The sequence below is a fragment of the Oncorhynchus keta genome, unplaced genomic scaffold (genome assembly GCF_023373465.1).
Source record: "Oncorhynchus keta strain PuntledgeMale-10-30-2019 unplaced genomic scaffold, Oket_V2 Un_scaffold_6055_pilon_pilon, whole genome shotgun sequence".
Lineage (NCBI taxonomy): Eukaryota > Metazoa > Chordata > Actinopteri > Salmoniformes > Salmonidae > Oncorhynchus > Oncorhynchus keta.
The window spans coordinates 85,056-101,915 of NW_026290974.1; the positions used below are offsets into that span (position 1 = coordinate 85,056).

Consider the following 16,860-nt stretch of genomic DNA (forward strand, 5'->3'; position numbering starts at 1 on the left):
TTGTGGTTGAATCTGTGCTTGAAATTCACTAGTCGATTGAGGGACCTTACAGATAATTGTATGTGTGGGTTACAAACATGTTCAAACATCATGTTAAACACTATTGTTGCACATAGTGAGAGTACATGCAACTTATGTGACTTGTTAAGCAAATGTTTACTCCTAAACTTATTTAGGGTTCAATTACAAAGGGGTTGAATACTTATTGACTCAAGACGTTTTAACTTTTTATTTTTATCAATTTACAAACATTATTCCAATTTAACATTATGGGGTATTGTGTGTAGGCCAGTGACATAACATCTTAATCTAAAATACATTTTTACTGAAGCAACAAAAAGGGGTGTGAAAACTTTCTGAAGGCACCATCAGCAATGTTATATATTTGTCTTCCCAAAAAGAGATCTAGTATTATTTGTATCAAACTGTTTTGATAGGCACTTCCTGTTATTCATACTTTAATATCTAATGTCAATGTGATAGACCAGGGTTCACCAACTGGCGGTATGCTGCTGAGTCTACTTGATGATCCTGTGACAGAGTTAAAGTCAGAGGTGTGGTAGGGTCAGAGGTGTGGTAGGGTCAGAGGTGTGGTAGGGTCAGAGGTGTAGTAGGGTCAGAGGTGTGGTAGGGTCAGGATCAGAGGTGTGGTAGGGTCAGAGGTGTGGTAGGATCAGGATCAGAGGTGTAGTAGGGTCAGAGGTGTGGTAGGGTCAGAGGTGTAGTAGGGTCAGAGGTGTAGTAGGGTCAGAGGTGTAGTAGGGTCAGAGGTGTGGTAGGGTCAGAGGTGTAGTAGGGTCAGAGGTGTAGTAGGGTCAGAGGTGTAGTAGGGTCAGAGGTGTGGTAGGGTCATAGTGGTGGTAGGGTCAGAGGTGTGGTAGGGTCAGAGGTGTGGTAGGGTCAGAGGTGTGGTAGGGTCAGGATCTGAGGTGTGGTAGGGTCAGGATCAGAGGTGTTGTAGGGTCAGAGGTGTAGTAGGGTCAGAGGTGTAGTAGGGTCAGAGATGTGGTAGGGTCAGATGTGTTGTAGGGTCAGAGGTGTGGTAGGGTCAGAGGTGTGGTAGGGTCAGGATCTGAGGTGTGGTAGGGTCAGGATCTGAGGTGTGGTAGGGTCATAGTGGTGGTAGGGTCAGAGGTGTTGTAGGGTCAGAGGTGTTGTAGGGTCAGAGGTGTTGTAGGGTCAGAGGTGTGGTAGGGTCAGAGGTGTGGTAGGATCAGAGGTGTGATAGGGTCAGAGGTGTGGTAGGGTCAGAGGTGTGGTAGGGTCAGAGGCGTGGTAGGGTCAGAGGCGTGGTAGGGTCAGAGGTGTGGTAGGGTCAGGATCTGAGTTGTGGTAGGGTCAGGATCTGAGGTGTGGTAGGGTCAGAGGTGTGGTAGGGTCAGGATCTGAGGTGTGGTAGGGTCAGGATCTGAGGTGTGGTAGGGTCATAGTGGTGGTAGGGTCAGAGGTGTGGTAGGGTCAGAGGTGTGGTAGGGTCAGAGGTGTGGTAGGGTCAGGATCAGAGGTGTGGTAGGGTCAGAGGTGTGGTAAGGTCAGAGGTGTGGTAGGGTCAGGATCAGAGGTGTGGTAGGGTCAGAGTTGTGGTAGAGTCAGAGGTTTGGTAGAGGTGTGACGTGGTAGGGCCAGAGTTGTCTCTCCACCAATCTCTCCTGCCGTCTCAATGGTCTTGTAGTGTTCTTCTGGAAGGTTCCTCAGTCGTTCAGCAGCCTGAGGATGGAACACACAGAGAGTAGACTCTCAGTAAAGTACAACAGAGACAGTTGAAGATGAACTAAGGTCATAATGTACTGTGGCAGACCAGGGGGTTGGGTCAAGACGTTTACACAGATCAGACACGGACAGAGTATGATTAGCTCAGTTTCAAGGCTGTTTATTAAATAATAAATCAAAAGAAAATAATAGTTCTCCCCCATGAGACCCTCTCCGGGATACCGTCTTCTGGGCTCCGGGTCTTGCTGTACTCCCTCGTCTTAGCCCCTGGCACCGTTTCCAACTACACGGAAGTCACCTTAATTTCCCCAGTCCTCTATTGTGTGTTGCCCTTCTGGCAGCTTTATGGGGCTTGTACAGCTGGTGAGCAATCAGCCCTTGATTACTCACCAACTCCCCCATCAGCTCCAATTAGTACTGGGCGGAGAGCCCGTCGAGATCTTGCGATGGAGCCATCGCCTCGTGATGTATACTCCGTCTGTCACCAGGCCTTGATTAGTCTCCCCCTGGTGGCTGACCTGCTGTACGCCCCCCCCCCCCCCTAGCTCTGTCGGTGAAGGGGACTGTCGTCAGTGTGACGTATGTCTCCCTTCTCAATAGGGCATCCGCGTTTCCATGCTTCGCCCTGACCTGACCTGACCTGACCTGACCTGACCTGAGCACAACAGAACAAGAGAAGCGTTGAAGGGACAAGAACCACCTGGTGACCCGATCGTTTGTGTCTTTACCCCTGTGGCCATCCAGACCAGGGGAGCATGGTCCGTGACCAGGCTGAAGTGGGTACCTAACAGGTAATTTACTTGAGAGTGTTTAGCGCCCACTTCACCGCTAGACACTCTTTCTCCACAATGGAGTACTTCTTCTCTCTAGGAACCAGCTTTCTGCTGATGTACATGAAGGGGTGCTCCTCCTCATCGTGTATCTGGGACAGAACGGCATTGTTCCGTAATACACGCATCCGTCTGGACCACCATCAGCACCTGGAAATCGGGCGTTAAGAGAATCGGATGTGAGCACAGCGCTTCCTTCAGACGGCTGAGTGCCGCTTCTGTCTCGTTCGTCCATTTCACTCTTTTCGGGAGGCGGGGCCTGGTTAGATCGTTGAGGGGGGAAGCTATAGCCGCAAAGTTGGGGATAAATCGGCTATAGTATCTTGCCAGTCCCAGGAAGGAATTGACCCATGTCTTAGTGCGTGGAACGGGTCAGTCACGCACAGCGTGAACCTTCCTCTCCTGGGGCTTGACGTTCCCCTGTCCCATCAAAAACCCCAGGTACTCCACCTCCTCGAAACCTAGTTTGCATTTCTTGGGGTCCGCTATCAACCCAGCTTTTCCGACCGCGTCCAGCACCGCCTGGAGGCGCGTCAGATGCTCTTCCCAACCTTGGCTGTGGATGATGATGTCAACCAAATAGGCCACTGCGTACTGCTGGTGGGGTCGAAGTACTTTGTTCATCAGCCCTTGGAATGTGGGCGGGGCTCCGTGGAGACCGAACGGGAGCACCCGGTACTAATACAACCTGTCTGGTGTCGAAAACGCAGTCTTCTCCCGGGAGGAGGCTGCCAACGGTACCTGCCAATATCCTTTGGTCAGGTCAAGGGTGCTGATGTACCGGGCCATTCCCAATCGGTCGATGAGCTCGTCCCCCCCTCGGCATGGGATATGCGTCGAACAAGCTGATGTCGTTCACCCCCCGGAAATCGTTACAGAAGCGGAGGCTCCCGTCCGGTTTGGGCAACAACACGATGGGGCTGCACCATGTACTGTGGGACTCTTCAACGACACCCATCCTCAGCATCCACTTCCTATTTCACAGCCTTTCTTCGGGTCTCCGGAATCCGATATGGCCTCTTTCTTACCATTTTGCGGGGAACGGATGTGGTGTTCAATGAGGCTCGATGGAGAACACCGCCGTGTTCCGATCAACAAGCTCCCTGAGCCCTTGCTTCTGGCAAGGTCCTCATTGCTCAGGACCACCACTGGTCCCGTTGGCGTCCTGGGTCCCGACCATAACATGGCCAAGGCTGTCCTCTCATGCCACTTCTTCAACAGGTTCCCGTGGTAAATCTGTTGAAGTTTCCATCTCCCTGGTTGCCGTATGCGGTAATTGACAGGTCCCATCTTCTCGACCACCTCGTATGGTCCGTGCCAGGAACTTACTTCTGGCCGTGGGGATTAAGACCAGCACCCTGTCTCCCACCTGGGAATTCTCGCGTATTGGGCCTTCTCCATATGTTCCCCCACGATGGGCCATATGGCTGTCATCCGCTTCCTCATCGTCTCCACGTGCTCTACTACGCTGCGTAAGGGGGTCGTTTCAGCTTCCCACACCTTCTTTGCGCGGTCCAGTAGGCCTGCGTGGCCTCCTCCCGAAGTTCGAACGGGGAAAACCCAGTGGAGGATTGGGGTACTTCTCGGATTGAGAACATTAGGTGGGGTAGTAGCTGGTCCCAGTTCTTCCAATCCTGCTCGATGACCTTCCGCAGCATCTGTTTCAGCGTTTAAAGCGACCGTCTGCGGGTGAAAGACGGAGGTCCGGATCTGCTTGATCTGCAGGAGGGCACACAACTCTTTCATCAGGCGGGACATAAACTCCGTACCTTGGTCTGTCAAGATCTCGTTCGGGATGCCTACCCAGCTCCCGGGCGGATCCCTTGGATACCCGTAGTGGAATTGCCTCGATAATCCGGGTGGCATAATCCCAGGTCAGTGGAACCGGGTGGCGAGCCGTTCCCAGGTCTTCTCCATTCCCAGGTGCGCCCCCAACAGGTGGGTGTGGGCCAGCTGAAGAACGGTTCCCACGTACCGTCGGGGCAGAAACAATACCTCTCGAAGTTCCCCGTGTTGGCGTCACACCTGATACAAAAGGTTATTCTTGATTTTGAAATGGGGGTATCGCCACGGAAGTAGCAGTCCATCCACCGCTATCACTTGGGCTGCGGTGGCTTTCATGTTCGGATCCTTCCACTGGGCCGTCCTGAACTTTCCCCTCAGTTGGCCCCCAGCGGGGTCTCGACTGGCCCCTCGAAATAGAGGAGGATGGGTTCCTCCTCCAGGGGTTCCCTAGGGGGTTCGGGTCCGGCGCCCCCTCCGACTCCGGAGCCGTAGACCAATGCAGGTTAACCGGTTGCTTCCGGGCCGCACAGGCTTTTGGTCGTCCCCGCTCTCTTCTTCGGCTGGCCGCCTCGCTTCGCGTTCCTAGGAAACTATGCAGTTTTTTGTTTTTTTACGTGTTATTTCTTACATTAGTACCCCAGGTCATCTTAGGTTTCATTACATACAGTCGAGAAGAACTACTGAATATAAGATCAGCGTCAACTCACCATCAGTACGACCAAGAATATGTTTTCCGCGACGCGGATCCTGTGTTCTGCCTTACAAACACGACAACGGAATGGATCGCATGCAGCGACCCAAGAAAACGACTCCGAAAAAGAGGGAAACGAGGCGGTCTTCTGGTCAGACTCCGAACAAGGGCACATCGCGCACCACTCCCCAGCATTCTTCTTGCCAATGTCCAGTCTCTTGACAACAAGGTTGACGAAATCCGAGCAAGGGTGGCATTCCAGAGGGACATCAGAGACTGCAACGTTCTCTGCTTCACGGAAACATGGCTCACTGGGAAGACGCTATCTGATGCGGTGCAGCCAACGGGTTTCTCCACGCATCGCGCCGACAGAAACAAACATCTTTCTGGTAAGAAGAGTGGCGGGGGCGTATGCCTCATGACTAACGAGACATGGTGTGATGAAGGAAACATACAGGAACTCAAATCCTTCTGTTCACCTGATTTAGAATTCCTCACAATCAAATGTAGACCGCATTATCTTCCAAGAGAATTATCTTCGATTATAATCACAGCCGTATATATCCCCCCCCAAGCAGACACATCGATGGCTCTGAACGAACTTTATTTAACTCTTTGCAAAATGGAAACCATTTATCCGGAGGCTGTATTCATTGTAGCTGGGGATTTTAACAAAGCTAATCTGAAAACAAGACTCCCTAAATTTTATCAGCATATCGATTGCGCAACCAGGGGTGGTAAAACCTTGGATCATTGTTACTCTAACTTCCGCGACGTATATAAGGCCCTGCCCCGCCCCCCTTTCGGAAAAGCTGACCACGACTCCATTTTGCTGATCCCTGCCTACAGGCAGAAACTCAAACGAGGCTCCCACGCTGAGGTCTGTCCAACGCTGGTCAGACCAAGCTGACCCCACACGCCAAGACTGATTCCATCACGTGGACTGGGACATGTTTCGTATTGCGTCAGATAAAAATATTGACGAATACGCTGATTCGGTGTGCGAGTTCATTAGAACGTGCGTTGAAGATGTCGTTCCCATAGCAACGATAAAAACATTCCCTAACCAGAAACCGTGGATTGATGGCAGCATTCGCGTGAAACTGAAAGCGCGAACCACTGCTTTTAATCAGGGCAAGGTGTCTGGCAACATGACCGAATACAAACAGTGCAGCTATTCCCTCCGCAAGGCTATTAAACAAGCTAAGCATCAGTATAGAGACAAAGTGGAATCTCAATTCAATGGCTCAGACACAAGAGGCATGTGGCAGGGTCTACAGTCAATCACGGACTACAAGAAGAAACCCAGCCCAGTCACGGACCAGGATGTCTTGCTCCCAGGCAGACTAAATAACTTTTTTGCCCGCTTTGAGGACAATACAGTGCCACTGACACGGCCTGCAACGAAAACATGCGGTCTCTCCTTCACTGCAGCCGAGGTGAGTAAGACATTTAAACGTGTTAACCCTCGCAAGGCTCCAGGCGCAGACGGCATCCCCAGCCGCGCCCTCAGAACATGCGCAGACCAGCTGGCCGGTGTGTTTACGGACATATTCAATCAATCCCTATACCAGGCTGCTGTTCCCACATGCTTCAAGAGGGCCACCATTGTTCCTGTTCCCAAGAAAGCACTCACTTCCATCATCATGAAGTGCTTTGAGAGACTAGTCAAGGACCATATCACCTCCACCCTACCTTACACCCTAGACCCACTCCAATTTGCTTACCGCCCAAATAGGTGCACAGACGATGCAATCTCAACCACACTGCACACTGCCCTAACCCACCTGGACAAGAGGAATACCTATGTGAGAATGCTGTTCATCGACTACAGCTCGGCATTCAACACCATAGTACCCTCCAAGCTCGTTATCAAGCTCGTGACCCTGGATCTCGACCCCGCCCTGTGCAACTGGGTACTGGACTTCCTGATGGGCCGCCCCCAGGTGGTTAGGGTAGGCAACAACATCTCCACCCCGCTGATCCTCAACACTGGGGCCCCACAAGGGTGTGTTCTGAGCCCTCTCCTGTACTCCCTGTTCACCCACGACTGCGTGGCCACGCACTCCTCCAACTCAACCATCAAGTTTGCGGACGACACAACAGTGGTAGGCTTGATTACTAACAACGACGAGACGGCCTACAGGGAGGAGGTGAGGGCCCTCGGAGTGTGGTGTCAGGAAAATAACCTCACACTCAACGTCAACAAAACTAAGGAGATGATTGTGGACTTCAGGAAACAGCAGAGGGAACACCCCCCTATCCACATCGATGGAACAGTAGTGGAGAGGGTAGCAAGTTTTTAAGTTCCTCGGCATACACATCACAGACAAACTGAATTGGTCCACTCACACTGACAGCGTCGTGAAGAAGGCGCAGCAGCGCCTCTTCAACCTCAGGAGGCTGAAGAAATTCGGCTTGTCACCAAAAGCACTCACAAACTTCTACAGATGCACAATCGAGAGCATCCTGGCGGGCTGTATCACCGCCTGGTACGGCAACTGCTCCGCCCTCAACCGTAAGGCTCTCCAGAGGGTAGTGAGGTCTGCACAACGCATCACCGGGGCAAACTACCTGCCCTCCAGGACACCTACACCACCCGATGTTACAGGAAGGCCATAAAGATCATCAAGGACATCAACCACCGAACCACTGCCTGTTCAACCCGCTATCATCCAGAAGGCGAGGTCAGTACAGGTGCATCAAAGCTGGGACCGAGAGACTGAAAAACAGCTTCTATCTCAAGGCCATCAGACTGTTAAACAGCCACCACTAACATTGAGTGGCTGCTGCCAACACACTGTCATTGACACTGACCCAACTCCAACCACTTTAATAATGGGAATTGATGGGAAATTATGTAAATATATCACTAGCCACTTTAAACAATGCTACCTTATATAATGTTACTTACCCTACATTATTCATCTCATATGCATACGTATATACTGTACTCTACATCATCGACTGCATCCTTATGTAATACATGTATCACTAACCACTTTAACTATGCCACTTTGTTTACTTTGTCTACATACTCATCTCATATGTATATACTGTACTCGATACCATCTACTGTATGCTGCTCTGTACCATCACTCATTCATATATCCTTATGTACATATTCCTTATCCCCTTACACTGTGTATAAGACAGTAGTTTTGGAATTGTTAGTTAGATTACTTGTTGGTTATCACTGCATTGTCGGAACTAGAAGCACAAGCATTTCGCTACACTCGCATTAACATCTGCTAACCATGTGTATGTCAGAAATAAAATTTGATTTGGTTTGAATACAGTGTGTCTGCTGCATTCCAAGCTAACCCAGGGTTATAGAGTAGTGAACTACATACTGTATGTCTGCTGCATTCCAAGCTAACCCAGGGTTATAGAGTAGTGAACTACATACTGTATGTCTGCTGCATTCCAAGCTAACCCAGGGTTGTAGAGTAGTGAACTACATACTGTATGTCTGCTGCATTCCAAGCTAACCCAGGGTTATAGAGTAGTGAACTACATACTGTATGTCTGCTGCATTCCAAGCTAACCCAGGGTTGTAGAGTAGTGAACTACATACTGTATGTCTGCTGCATTCCAAGCTAACCCAGGGTTATAGAGTAGTGAACTACATACTGTATGTCTGCTGCATTCCAAGCTAACCCAGGGTTGTAGAGTAGTGAACTACAGTACATACTGTATGTCTGCTGCATTCCAAGCTAACCCAGGGTTGTAGAGTAGTGAACTACATACTGTATGTCTGCTGCATTCCAAGCTAACCCAGGGTTGTAGAGTAGTGAACTACATACTGTATGTCCGCGTCATCTATGGATATTTTGGGGTGGTATGCGAATTGGAGTGGGTCTAGGGTTTCTGGCAGGATGTTTTTGATGTTAGCCATGACCAACCTTTCAAAGCACTTAATGACTACCAACGTGAGTGCTACAGGGCGGTAATCATTTAGACAGGTTAACTGTCTAAATAACCTGTCTAAATGATTACCGCCCTGTAGCACAGGTTTTCTATTACAGACTACATTAGAGAGACATATTAGAGATGTATTTCCCTCAGATTACACAGACCCACTTAAAGAATTTAAGAACAAATCCAAACTAAATATTTTGGTTGAAATAACAGTATGCCACCACAGCAGCAAGGTGTGAGACCTGAAAAGGGACACCAGAGGATTGGAACAACCCTGTACATGTTTAAGACCAGATAAGAAGGATCATAATGCCGATGGAGGAGTCTATCAGAGTTACAGCCTGGACCCTCCCTCAGAGTTACAGCCTGGACCCTCCCTCAGAGTTACAGCCTGGACCCTCCCTCAGAGTTACAGCCTGGACCCTCCCTCAGAGTTACAGCCTGGACCCTCCCTCAGAGTTACAGCCTGGACCCTCCCTCAGAGTTACAGCCTGGACCCTCCCTCAGAGTTACAGCCTGGACCCTCCCTCAGAGTTACAGCCTGGACCCTCCCTCAGAGTTACAGCCTGGACCCTCAGTCAGAGTTACAGCCTGGACCCTCCCTCAGAGTTACAGCCTGGACCCTCCCTCAAAGTTACAGCCTGGACCCTCCCTCAGAGTTACAGCCTGGACCCTCCCTCAGAGTTACAGCCTGGACCCTCCCTCAGAGTTACAGCCTGGACCCTCCCTCAGAGTTACAGCCTGGACCCTCCCTCAGAGTTACAGCCTGGACCCTCCCTCAGAGTTACAGCCTGGACCCTCCCTCAGAGTTACAGCCTGGACCCTCCCTCAGAGTTACAGCCTGGACCCTCCCTCAGAGTTACAGCCTGGACCCTCCCTCAGAGTTACAGCCTGGACCCTCCCTCAGAGTTACAGCCTGGACCCTCCCTCAGAGTTACAGCCTGGACCCTCCCTCAGAGTTACAGCCTGGACCCTCAGTCAGAGTTACAGCCTGGACCCTCCCTCAGAGTTACAGCCTGGACCCTCCCTCAGAGTTACAGCCTAGACCCTCCCTCAGAGTTACAGCCTGGACCCTCCCTCAGAGTTACAGCCTGGACCCTTCCTCAGAGTTACAGCCTGGACCCTCCCTCAGAGTTACAGCCTGGACCCTCCCTCAGAGTTACAGCCTGGACCCTCCCTCAGAGTTACAGCCTGGACCCTCCCTCAGAGTTACAGCCTGGACCCTCCCTCAGAGTTACAGCCTGGACCCTCCCTCAGAGTTACAGCCTGGACCCTCCCTCAGAGTTACAGCCTGGACCCTCCCTCAGAGTTACAGCCTGGACCCTCCCTCAGAGTTACACAGTTGAGGTAGCTTGATAACTTTATTAGGAGCTGTGGTAAATAACATGGACACATAGGAATAGTTTAGCTAATTACTAAATGTTTTAGACATACGAAGATCTGTGCTTATATATAGCATATGTTGTAGTAATACTGTTTCCCACATGTATTACCTGTTCAGGTGTAAGGTCTCTCTGCTCCTGCGCCAGCATTTCATATCCCACCATGAACTTGCGTACACCGGCAGATCGGAGCAGGGGGGGGTAATAGTGAGCATGGAGCTGCCAGTGGAACTGGTCCTCTTTAAGATAGGGGCCGGTAGGGGCGCCTGGGAGGAGAGAGAAGAGTGTGAGAGGAAGGTCTCTACTGTAGACTACTGGCTTAGAGAAGACTAGCAGGTCTCTACTGTAGACTACTGGCTTTGTGAAGGCAAGCAGGTCTCTACTATAGACTCCTGGCTTAGTGAAGACTAGCAGGTCTCTACTGTAGACTACAGGCTAAGTGAAGACTAGCAGGTCTCTACTGTAGACTACAGGCTTAGTGAAGACTAGCAGGTCTCTACTGTAGACTACAGGCTTAGTGAAGACTAGCAGGTCTCTACTGTAGACTACAGGCTTAGTGAAGACTAGCAGGTCTCTACTGTAGACTACAGGCTTAGTGAAGACTAGCAGGTCTCTACTGTAGACTACAGGCTTAGTGAAGACTAGCAGGTCTCTACTGTAGACGACAGGCTTAGTGAAGACTAGCAGGTCTCTACTGTAGACTACAGGCTTAGTGAAGACTAGCAGGTCTCTACTGTAGACTACATGCTTAGTGAAGACTAGCAGGTCTCTACTGTAGACTACAGGCTTAGTGAAGACTAGCAGGTCTCTACTGTAGACTACAGGCTTAGTGAAGACTAGCAGGTCTCTACTGTAGACTACAGGCTTAGTGAAGACTAGCAGGTCTCTACTGTAGACTACAGGCTTAGTGAAGACTAGCAGGACGTGTAGTGTGGACGTGTTGACCCGTTAGCCTCCCTCCCTCCATGCACCATAAAAGCGCCTGCAAGAAGGAAGGTTTCTTCATGGTAAATATGAACATATTAAGTTCTAAATGGCTGTGAGAAGCAGAGGTTTGGCTACACTCCCAATCCCTATAAGCTCCTCTCCTATCCCCATATAATGAATGAACAGCGTATCATGCTAGTTAAATCACATTCATCCTGTCCCCTCTCCTCTCCTCTCCTCTCCTCTCCTCTCCTCTCCTCTCCTCTCCTCTCCTCTCCTCTCCTCTCCTCTCCTCTCCTCTCCTCTCTCTCCTCTCCTCTCCTCCCCCCTCCCTCCTCTCCCTCTCCTCTCCCCCTCTCCCTCCCATCCCCTCCCATCCCCTCCCCTCTCCCATCCTGTCTCCTCTCCTCTCCTCTCCTCTCCTCTCCTCTCCTCTCCTCTCCTCTCCTCTCCCTCTCCTCTCCTCTCCTCTCCCCTCCCCTCCCCCTCTCCCATCCTGTCTCCTCTCCTCTCCCCTCCCCTCCCCTCTCCCCTCTCCTCTCCCATCCCCTCTCCTCTCCTCTCCCATCCCATCCCCTCCCCTCCCCTCCCTCTCCTCTCCTCTCCTCCCCTCCTCCTCTCCCCTCCCCTGCCCGCAAATACAGGTAATGACAGCCCTGGCAAATACAGGTAATGACAGCCCTGGCAAATACAGGTAATGACAGCCCTGGCATGTGACAGCCCTGTGAAGGTGACTTCACCAACTCTCCTTTAAACAAAACTAATTAAGGACTGGAGACCCTCCCCTAACGAGCCGCCTGGCAATAGCCACGGTAACTACACCCTGCTAGTTAAGCAGACGGACCCGTGATAATTGACACATGGGAAATGAACCAACAACTCAATGCTGTTGACACCATCACAAATACATACACAGCATGACTTAACAGTGAGGAAACAACGATACAATCTGAAATGTGTCCTCTAATGGAACAAAGTGATTATTTGTGACCAGATCAATTACCACCTACATGAATATAAGCTGAACAGTTGATCTGTGGATAGGAGTTCTGACCAGGTGATTAATACTAAATTATAATTATTTCGCCTATTTATTGCCTTGCCTCCCTAATCTTCTACATTTGCACACACTGTACATAGATTTTTCTGTTGTGTTATTGACTGTACGTTTATGTGATACTCTGTGTTGTTGTTTGTGTCGCACTTCTTGGTTTTATCTTGACCAGGTCACAGTTGTAAATGACAACTTGTTCTCAACTGGCCTACCAGGTTAAATAAAGGTAAAATAAAAAAATGAATAAAAATCTGTGGATAGTTCTGACCAGTTGAGTTGTGGATAGGAGTTCTGACCAGTGGATAGGAGTTCTGACCAGTAGATAGGAGTTCTGACCAGTGGATAGGAGTTCTGACCAGTAGATAGGAGTTCTGACCAGTAGATAGGAGTTCTGACCAGTAGATAGGAGTTCTGACCAGTAGATAGGAGTTCTGACCAGTAGATAGGAGTTCTGACCAGTGGATAGGAGTTCTGACCAGTAGATAGGAGTTCTGACCAGTAGATAGGAGTTCTGACCAGTTGAGCTTGTGGATAGGAGTTCTGACCAGTGGATAGGAGTTCTGACCAGTGGATAGGAGTTCTGACCAGTAGATAGGAGTTCTGACCAGTAGATATGAGTTCTGACCAGTAGATAGGAGTTCTGACCAGTGGATAGGAGTTCTGACCAGTGGATAGGAGTTCTGACCAGTAGATAGGAGTTCTGACCAGTAGATAGGAGTTCTGACCAGTAGATAGGAGTTCTGACCAGTAGATAGGAGTTCTGACCAGTGGATAGGAGTTCTGACCAGTGGATAGGAGTTCTGACCAGTAGATAGGAGTTCTAACCAGTAGATAAGAACTACAGAGCGCTAAGAACCTTGACCAGCGTGATCCTGGACAACACCCTGACGTTCTCAACTAACATCAAGGCGGTGTCCCGTTCCTGTAGGTTCATGCTCTACAACATCCCAGAGATAGGACCCTGCCTCACACAGGAAGTTCGCAGGTCCTAATCCAGGCACTTGTCATCTCCGTCTTGAGTTCTACTGCAACTCGCCAGTGGCTGGGCTCCCTGCCTGTGCCATTAAACCCCTACAACTCACCAGAACGCCGCAGCCCGTCTGGTGTTCAACCTTCCCAAGTTCTCTCACGTTCACCCCAGCTCCTCCGATAGGAGTTCTCCACTGGCTTCCAGTTGAAGTTCTCGCATCTGCTACAAGACCATGGTGTTCGCCTGGACGGAGCTGTGAGGGGAACGGTTCACCCAGTACCTCCAGGCCAGTGATCAGGGCCCTACACCCAAACAAGGGCACTGCGTTCATCCACCTCTGGCCTGTTCGCCTCCCTACCACTGAGGAAGTACCAGTTATGAGCTCAGCCCAGTCAAAACTGTTCGCTGCTCTGGCCCCCAATGGTGGAACAAACTCCCTCACGAGTTCGCCAGGACAGCGGAGTCAATGGATAGGAGTTCCGGAGACACCTGAAACCCCACCTCTTCAAGGAATACCTAGGATAGGGTACCAGTAAGGGTTCTGACCAGTAATCCTTCTCACCAGTTGAGTTTTGTGGATAGGAGTTCCCCCAACAAGATTTAGATGCAAGTGGCTGTTCCACTGGTTGTCATAGGTGTTTGCACCAATTTGTAAGTCTGACTCTGGATAAGAGTTCTGACCTAAATGACTTAAATGTAAATGTAAATAAGAGTTCTGACCAGTGGATAGGAGTTCTGACCAGTGGATAGGAGTTCTGACCAGTGGATATGAGTTCTGACCAGTGGATAGGAGTTCTGACCAGTGGATAGGAGTTCTGACCAGTAGATAGGAGTTCTGACCAGTGGATAGGAGTTCTGACCAGTGGATAGGAGTTCTGACCAGTAGATAGGAGTTCTGACCAGTAGATAGGAGTTCTGACCAGTAGATAGGAGTTCTGACCAGTAGATAGGAGTTCTGACCAGTGGATAGGAGTTCTGACCAGTGGATAGGAGTTCTGACCAGTGGATAGGAGTTCTGACCAGTGGATAGGAGTTCTGACCAGTAGATAGGAGTTCTGACCAGTAGATAGGAGTTCTGACCAGTAGATAGGAGTTCTGACCAGTGGATAGGAGTTCTGACCAGTGGATAGGAGTTCTGACCAGTAGATAGGAGTTCTGACCAGTAGATAGGAGTTCTGACCAGTAGATAGGAGTTCTGACCAGTGGATAGGAGTTCTGACCAGTGGATAGGAGTTCTGACCAGTAGATAGGAGTTCTGACCAGTAGATAGGAGTTCTGACCAGTAGATAGGAGTTCTGACCAGTAGATAGGAGTTCTGACCAGTAGATAGGAGTTCTGACCAGTGGATAGGAGTTTTGACCAGTAGATAGGAGTTCTAACCAGTAGATAAGAGTTCTGACCAGTTGATAGGAGTTCTGACCAGTGGATAGGAGTTCTGACCAGTGGATAAGAGTTCTGACCAGTAGATAGGAGTTCTGACCAGTGGATAGGAGTTCTGACCAGTAGATAAGAGTTCTGACCAGTAGATAGGAGTTCTGACCAGTGGATAGGAGTTCTGACCAGTGGACAGGAGTTCTGACCAGTAGATAGGAGTTTTGACCAGTGGATAGGAGGCCATCACTCTGGCCTCTGATCCCTCATATCTTATTCAGAAACAATGTTCTCCATCACTCTGGCCTCTGATCCCTCATATCTTATTCAGAAACAATGTTCTCCATCACTCTGGCCTCTGATCCCTCATATCTTATTCAGAAACAACGTTCTCCATCACTCTGGCCTCTGATCCCTCATATCTTATTCAGAAACAATGTTCTCCATCACCCTGGCCTCTGATCCCTCATATCTTATTCAGAAACAACGTTCTCCATCACCCTGGCCTCTAAACTCTCATATGTGACCGACCGGCTCCAATTTGAAAGTTTTTTTTTTTTTTTTTACCTTGGATAAAAGTAGAGACTCAGAGCTACATAATGGTATATTATACACTACAGTTGAGGAACAATGGGAAAGTAATTCTGCTTTGAAAGTTGATCAACTTGTAAACTCAGTTTTGAGAAAATGTCCTTTGAATGTTTTGGTATCTAGTGAAGAGCTCTTCTTTCTCTACACCCACTCAGCATTGTTCACACCCTCTTAAGCTTTAGCCCCACCCATTCAGCATCGTTCACACCCTCTTAAGCTTTAGCCCCACCCATTCAGCATCGTTCACACCCTCTTAAGCTTTAGCCCCACCCATTCAGCATCGTTCACACCCTCTTAAGCTTTAGCCCCACCCATTCAGCATCGTTCACACCCTCTTAAGCTTTAGCCCCACCCATTCAGCATCGTTCACACCCTCTTAAGCTTTAGCCCCACCCATTCAGCATCGTTCACACCCTCTTAAGCTTTAGCCCCACCCATTCAGCATCGTTCACGCCCTCTTAAGCTTGAGCCCCACCCATCTCGTTTCGCTCTCGGAGTGTTCCGATCGCACACTTGACACTCTGGCCGATGATTTGTTTGCCTCTGGATAATATGAAACCAGCCGAACCAGCTCTTTTTATTTATTTATTTATTTCACCTTTATTTAACCAGGTAGGCAAGTTGAGAACACCTTTATTTAACCTGGTAGGCTAGTTGAGAACACCTTTATTTAACCAGGTAGGCCAGTTGAGAACACCTTTATTTAACCAGGTAGGCTAGTTGAGAACACCTTTATTTAACCTGGTAGGCCAGTTGAGAACACCTTTATTTAACCAGGTAGGCCAGTTGAGAACACCTTTATTTAACCAGGTATGCTAGTTGAGAACACCTTTATTTAACCAGGTAGGCTAGTTGAGAACACCTTTATTTAACCTGATAGGCCAGTTGAGAACACCTTTATTTAACCTGGTAGGCCAGTTGAGAACACCTTTATTTAACCAGGTAGGCTAGTTGAGAACACCTTTATTTAACCAGGTAGGCTAGTTGAGAACACCTTTATTTAACCAGGTAGGCCAGTTGAGAACACCTTTATTTAACCTGGTAGGCTAGTTGAGAACACCTTTATTTAACCAGGTAGGCTAGTTGAGAACACCTTTATTTAACCAGGTAGGCTAGTTGAGAACAAGTTCTCATTTACAACTGCGACCTGGCCAAGCAGTTCGACACATACAACTACACAGAGTTACACATGGAGTAAAACAAACATACAGTCAGTAATACAGTAGAAAAATAAGTCTATATAAAATGTGAGCCAATGAGGTGACATAAGGGAGGTAAAGGCAAAAAAAAGGCCATGGTGGCAAAGTAAATACAATATAGCAAGTAAAACACTGGAATGGTTGATTTGCAGTGGAAGAATGTGCAAAGTAGAGATAGAAATAAAGCATCCATTTAGTTTTACTTGTATTTAAGAGCAATTGGAGGCCACGGAAGGAGAGTTGTATGGCATTGAAGCTCATCTGGAGGTTTGTTAACACAGTGTCCAAAGAAGGGCCAGAAGTATACAGAATGGTGTCGTCTGCGTAGAGCTGGATCAGAGACTCACCAGCAGCAAGCCCGACATCATTGATGTATACAGAGAAGAGAGTCGGTCCAAGGCCAGAGGCCAGAGGTCCGGACAGCAGACC

The 16,860-nt window shown here is 49.3% G+C and overlaps 1 protein-coding gene and 1 long non-coding RNA gene across 2 annotated transcripts in view; one reads left to right on the forward strand and one right to left on the reverse strand.

The window, feature by feature from the left end:
- Window positions 1-202: 202 nt before the first annotated feature.
- The window catches only part of galt (galactose-1-phosphate uridylyltransferase), a 189,401-nt gene continuing 172,743 nt past the window's right edge, over window positions 203-16,860 (reverse strand). Inside the window, exons 9-10 of the mRNA XM_052517206.1 lie at window positions 10,431-10,585; window positions 203-1,707 (exon numbers count right to left, since the gene is read on the reverse strand). Of these exons, the coding sequence (XP_052373166.1) occupies window positions 1,573-1,707; window positions 10,431-10,585 (290 nt within the window). The 3' untranslated portion in view covers window positions 203-1,572. The remainder of the gene's footprint in view (window positions 1,708-10,430; window positions 10,586-16,860) is intronic.
- On the forward strand, window positions 10,606-11,516 carry LOC127929244 (uncharacterized). The gene is made up of 3 exons (XR_008134028.1): window positions 10,606-10,733; window positions 10,773-10,967; window positions 11,085-11,516. It is a non-coding gene; the product is annotated as an uncharacterized LOC127929244 (long non-coding RNA).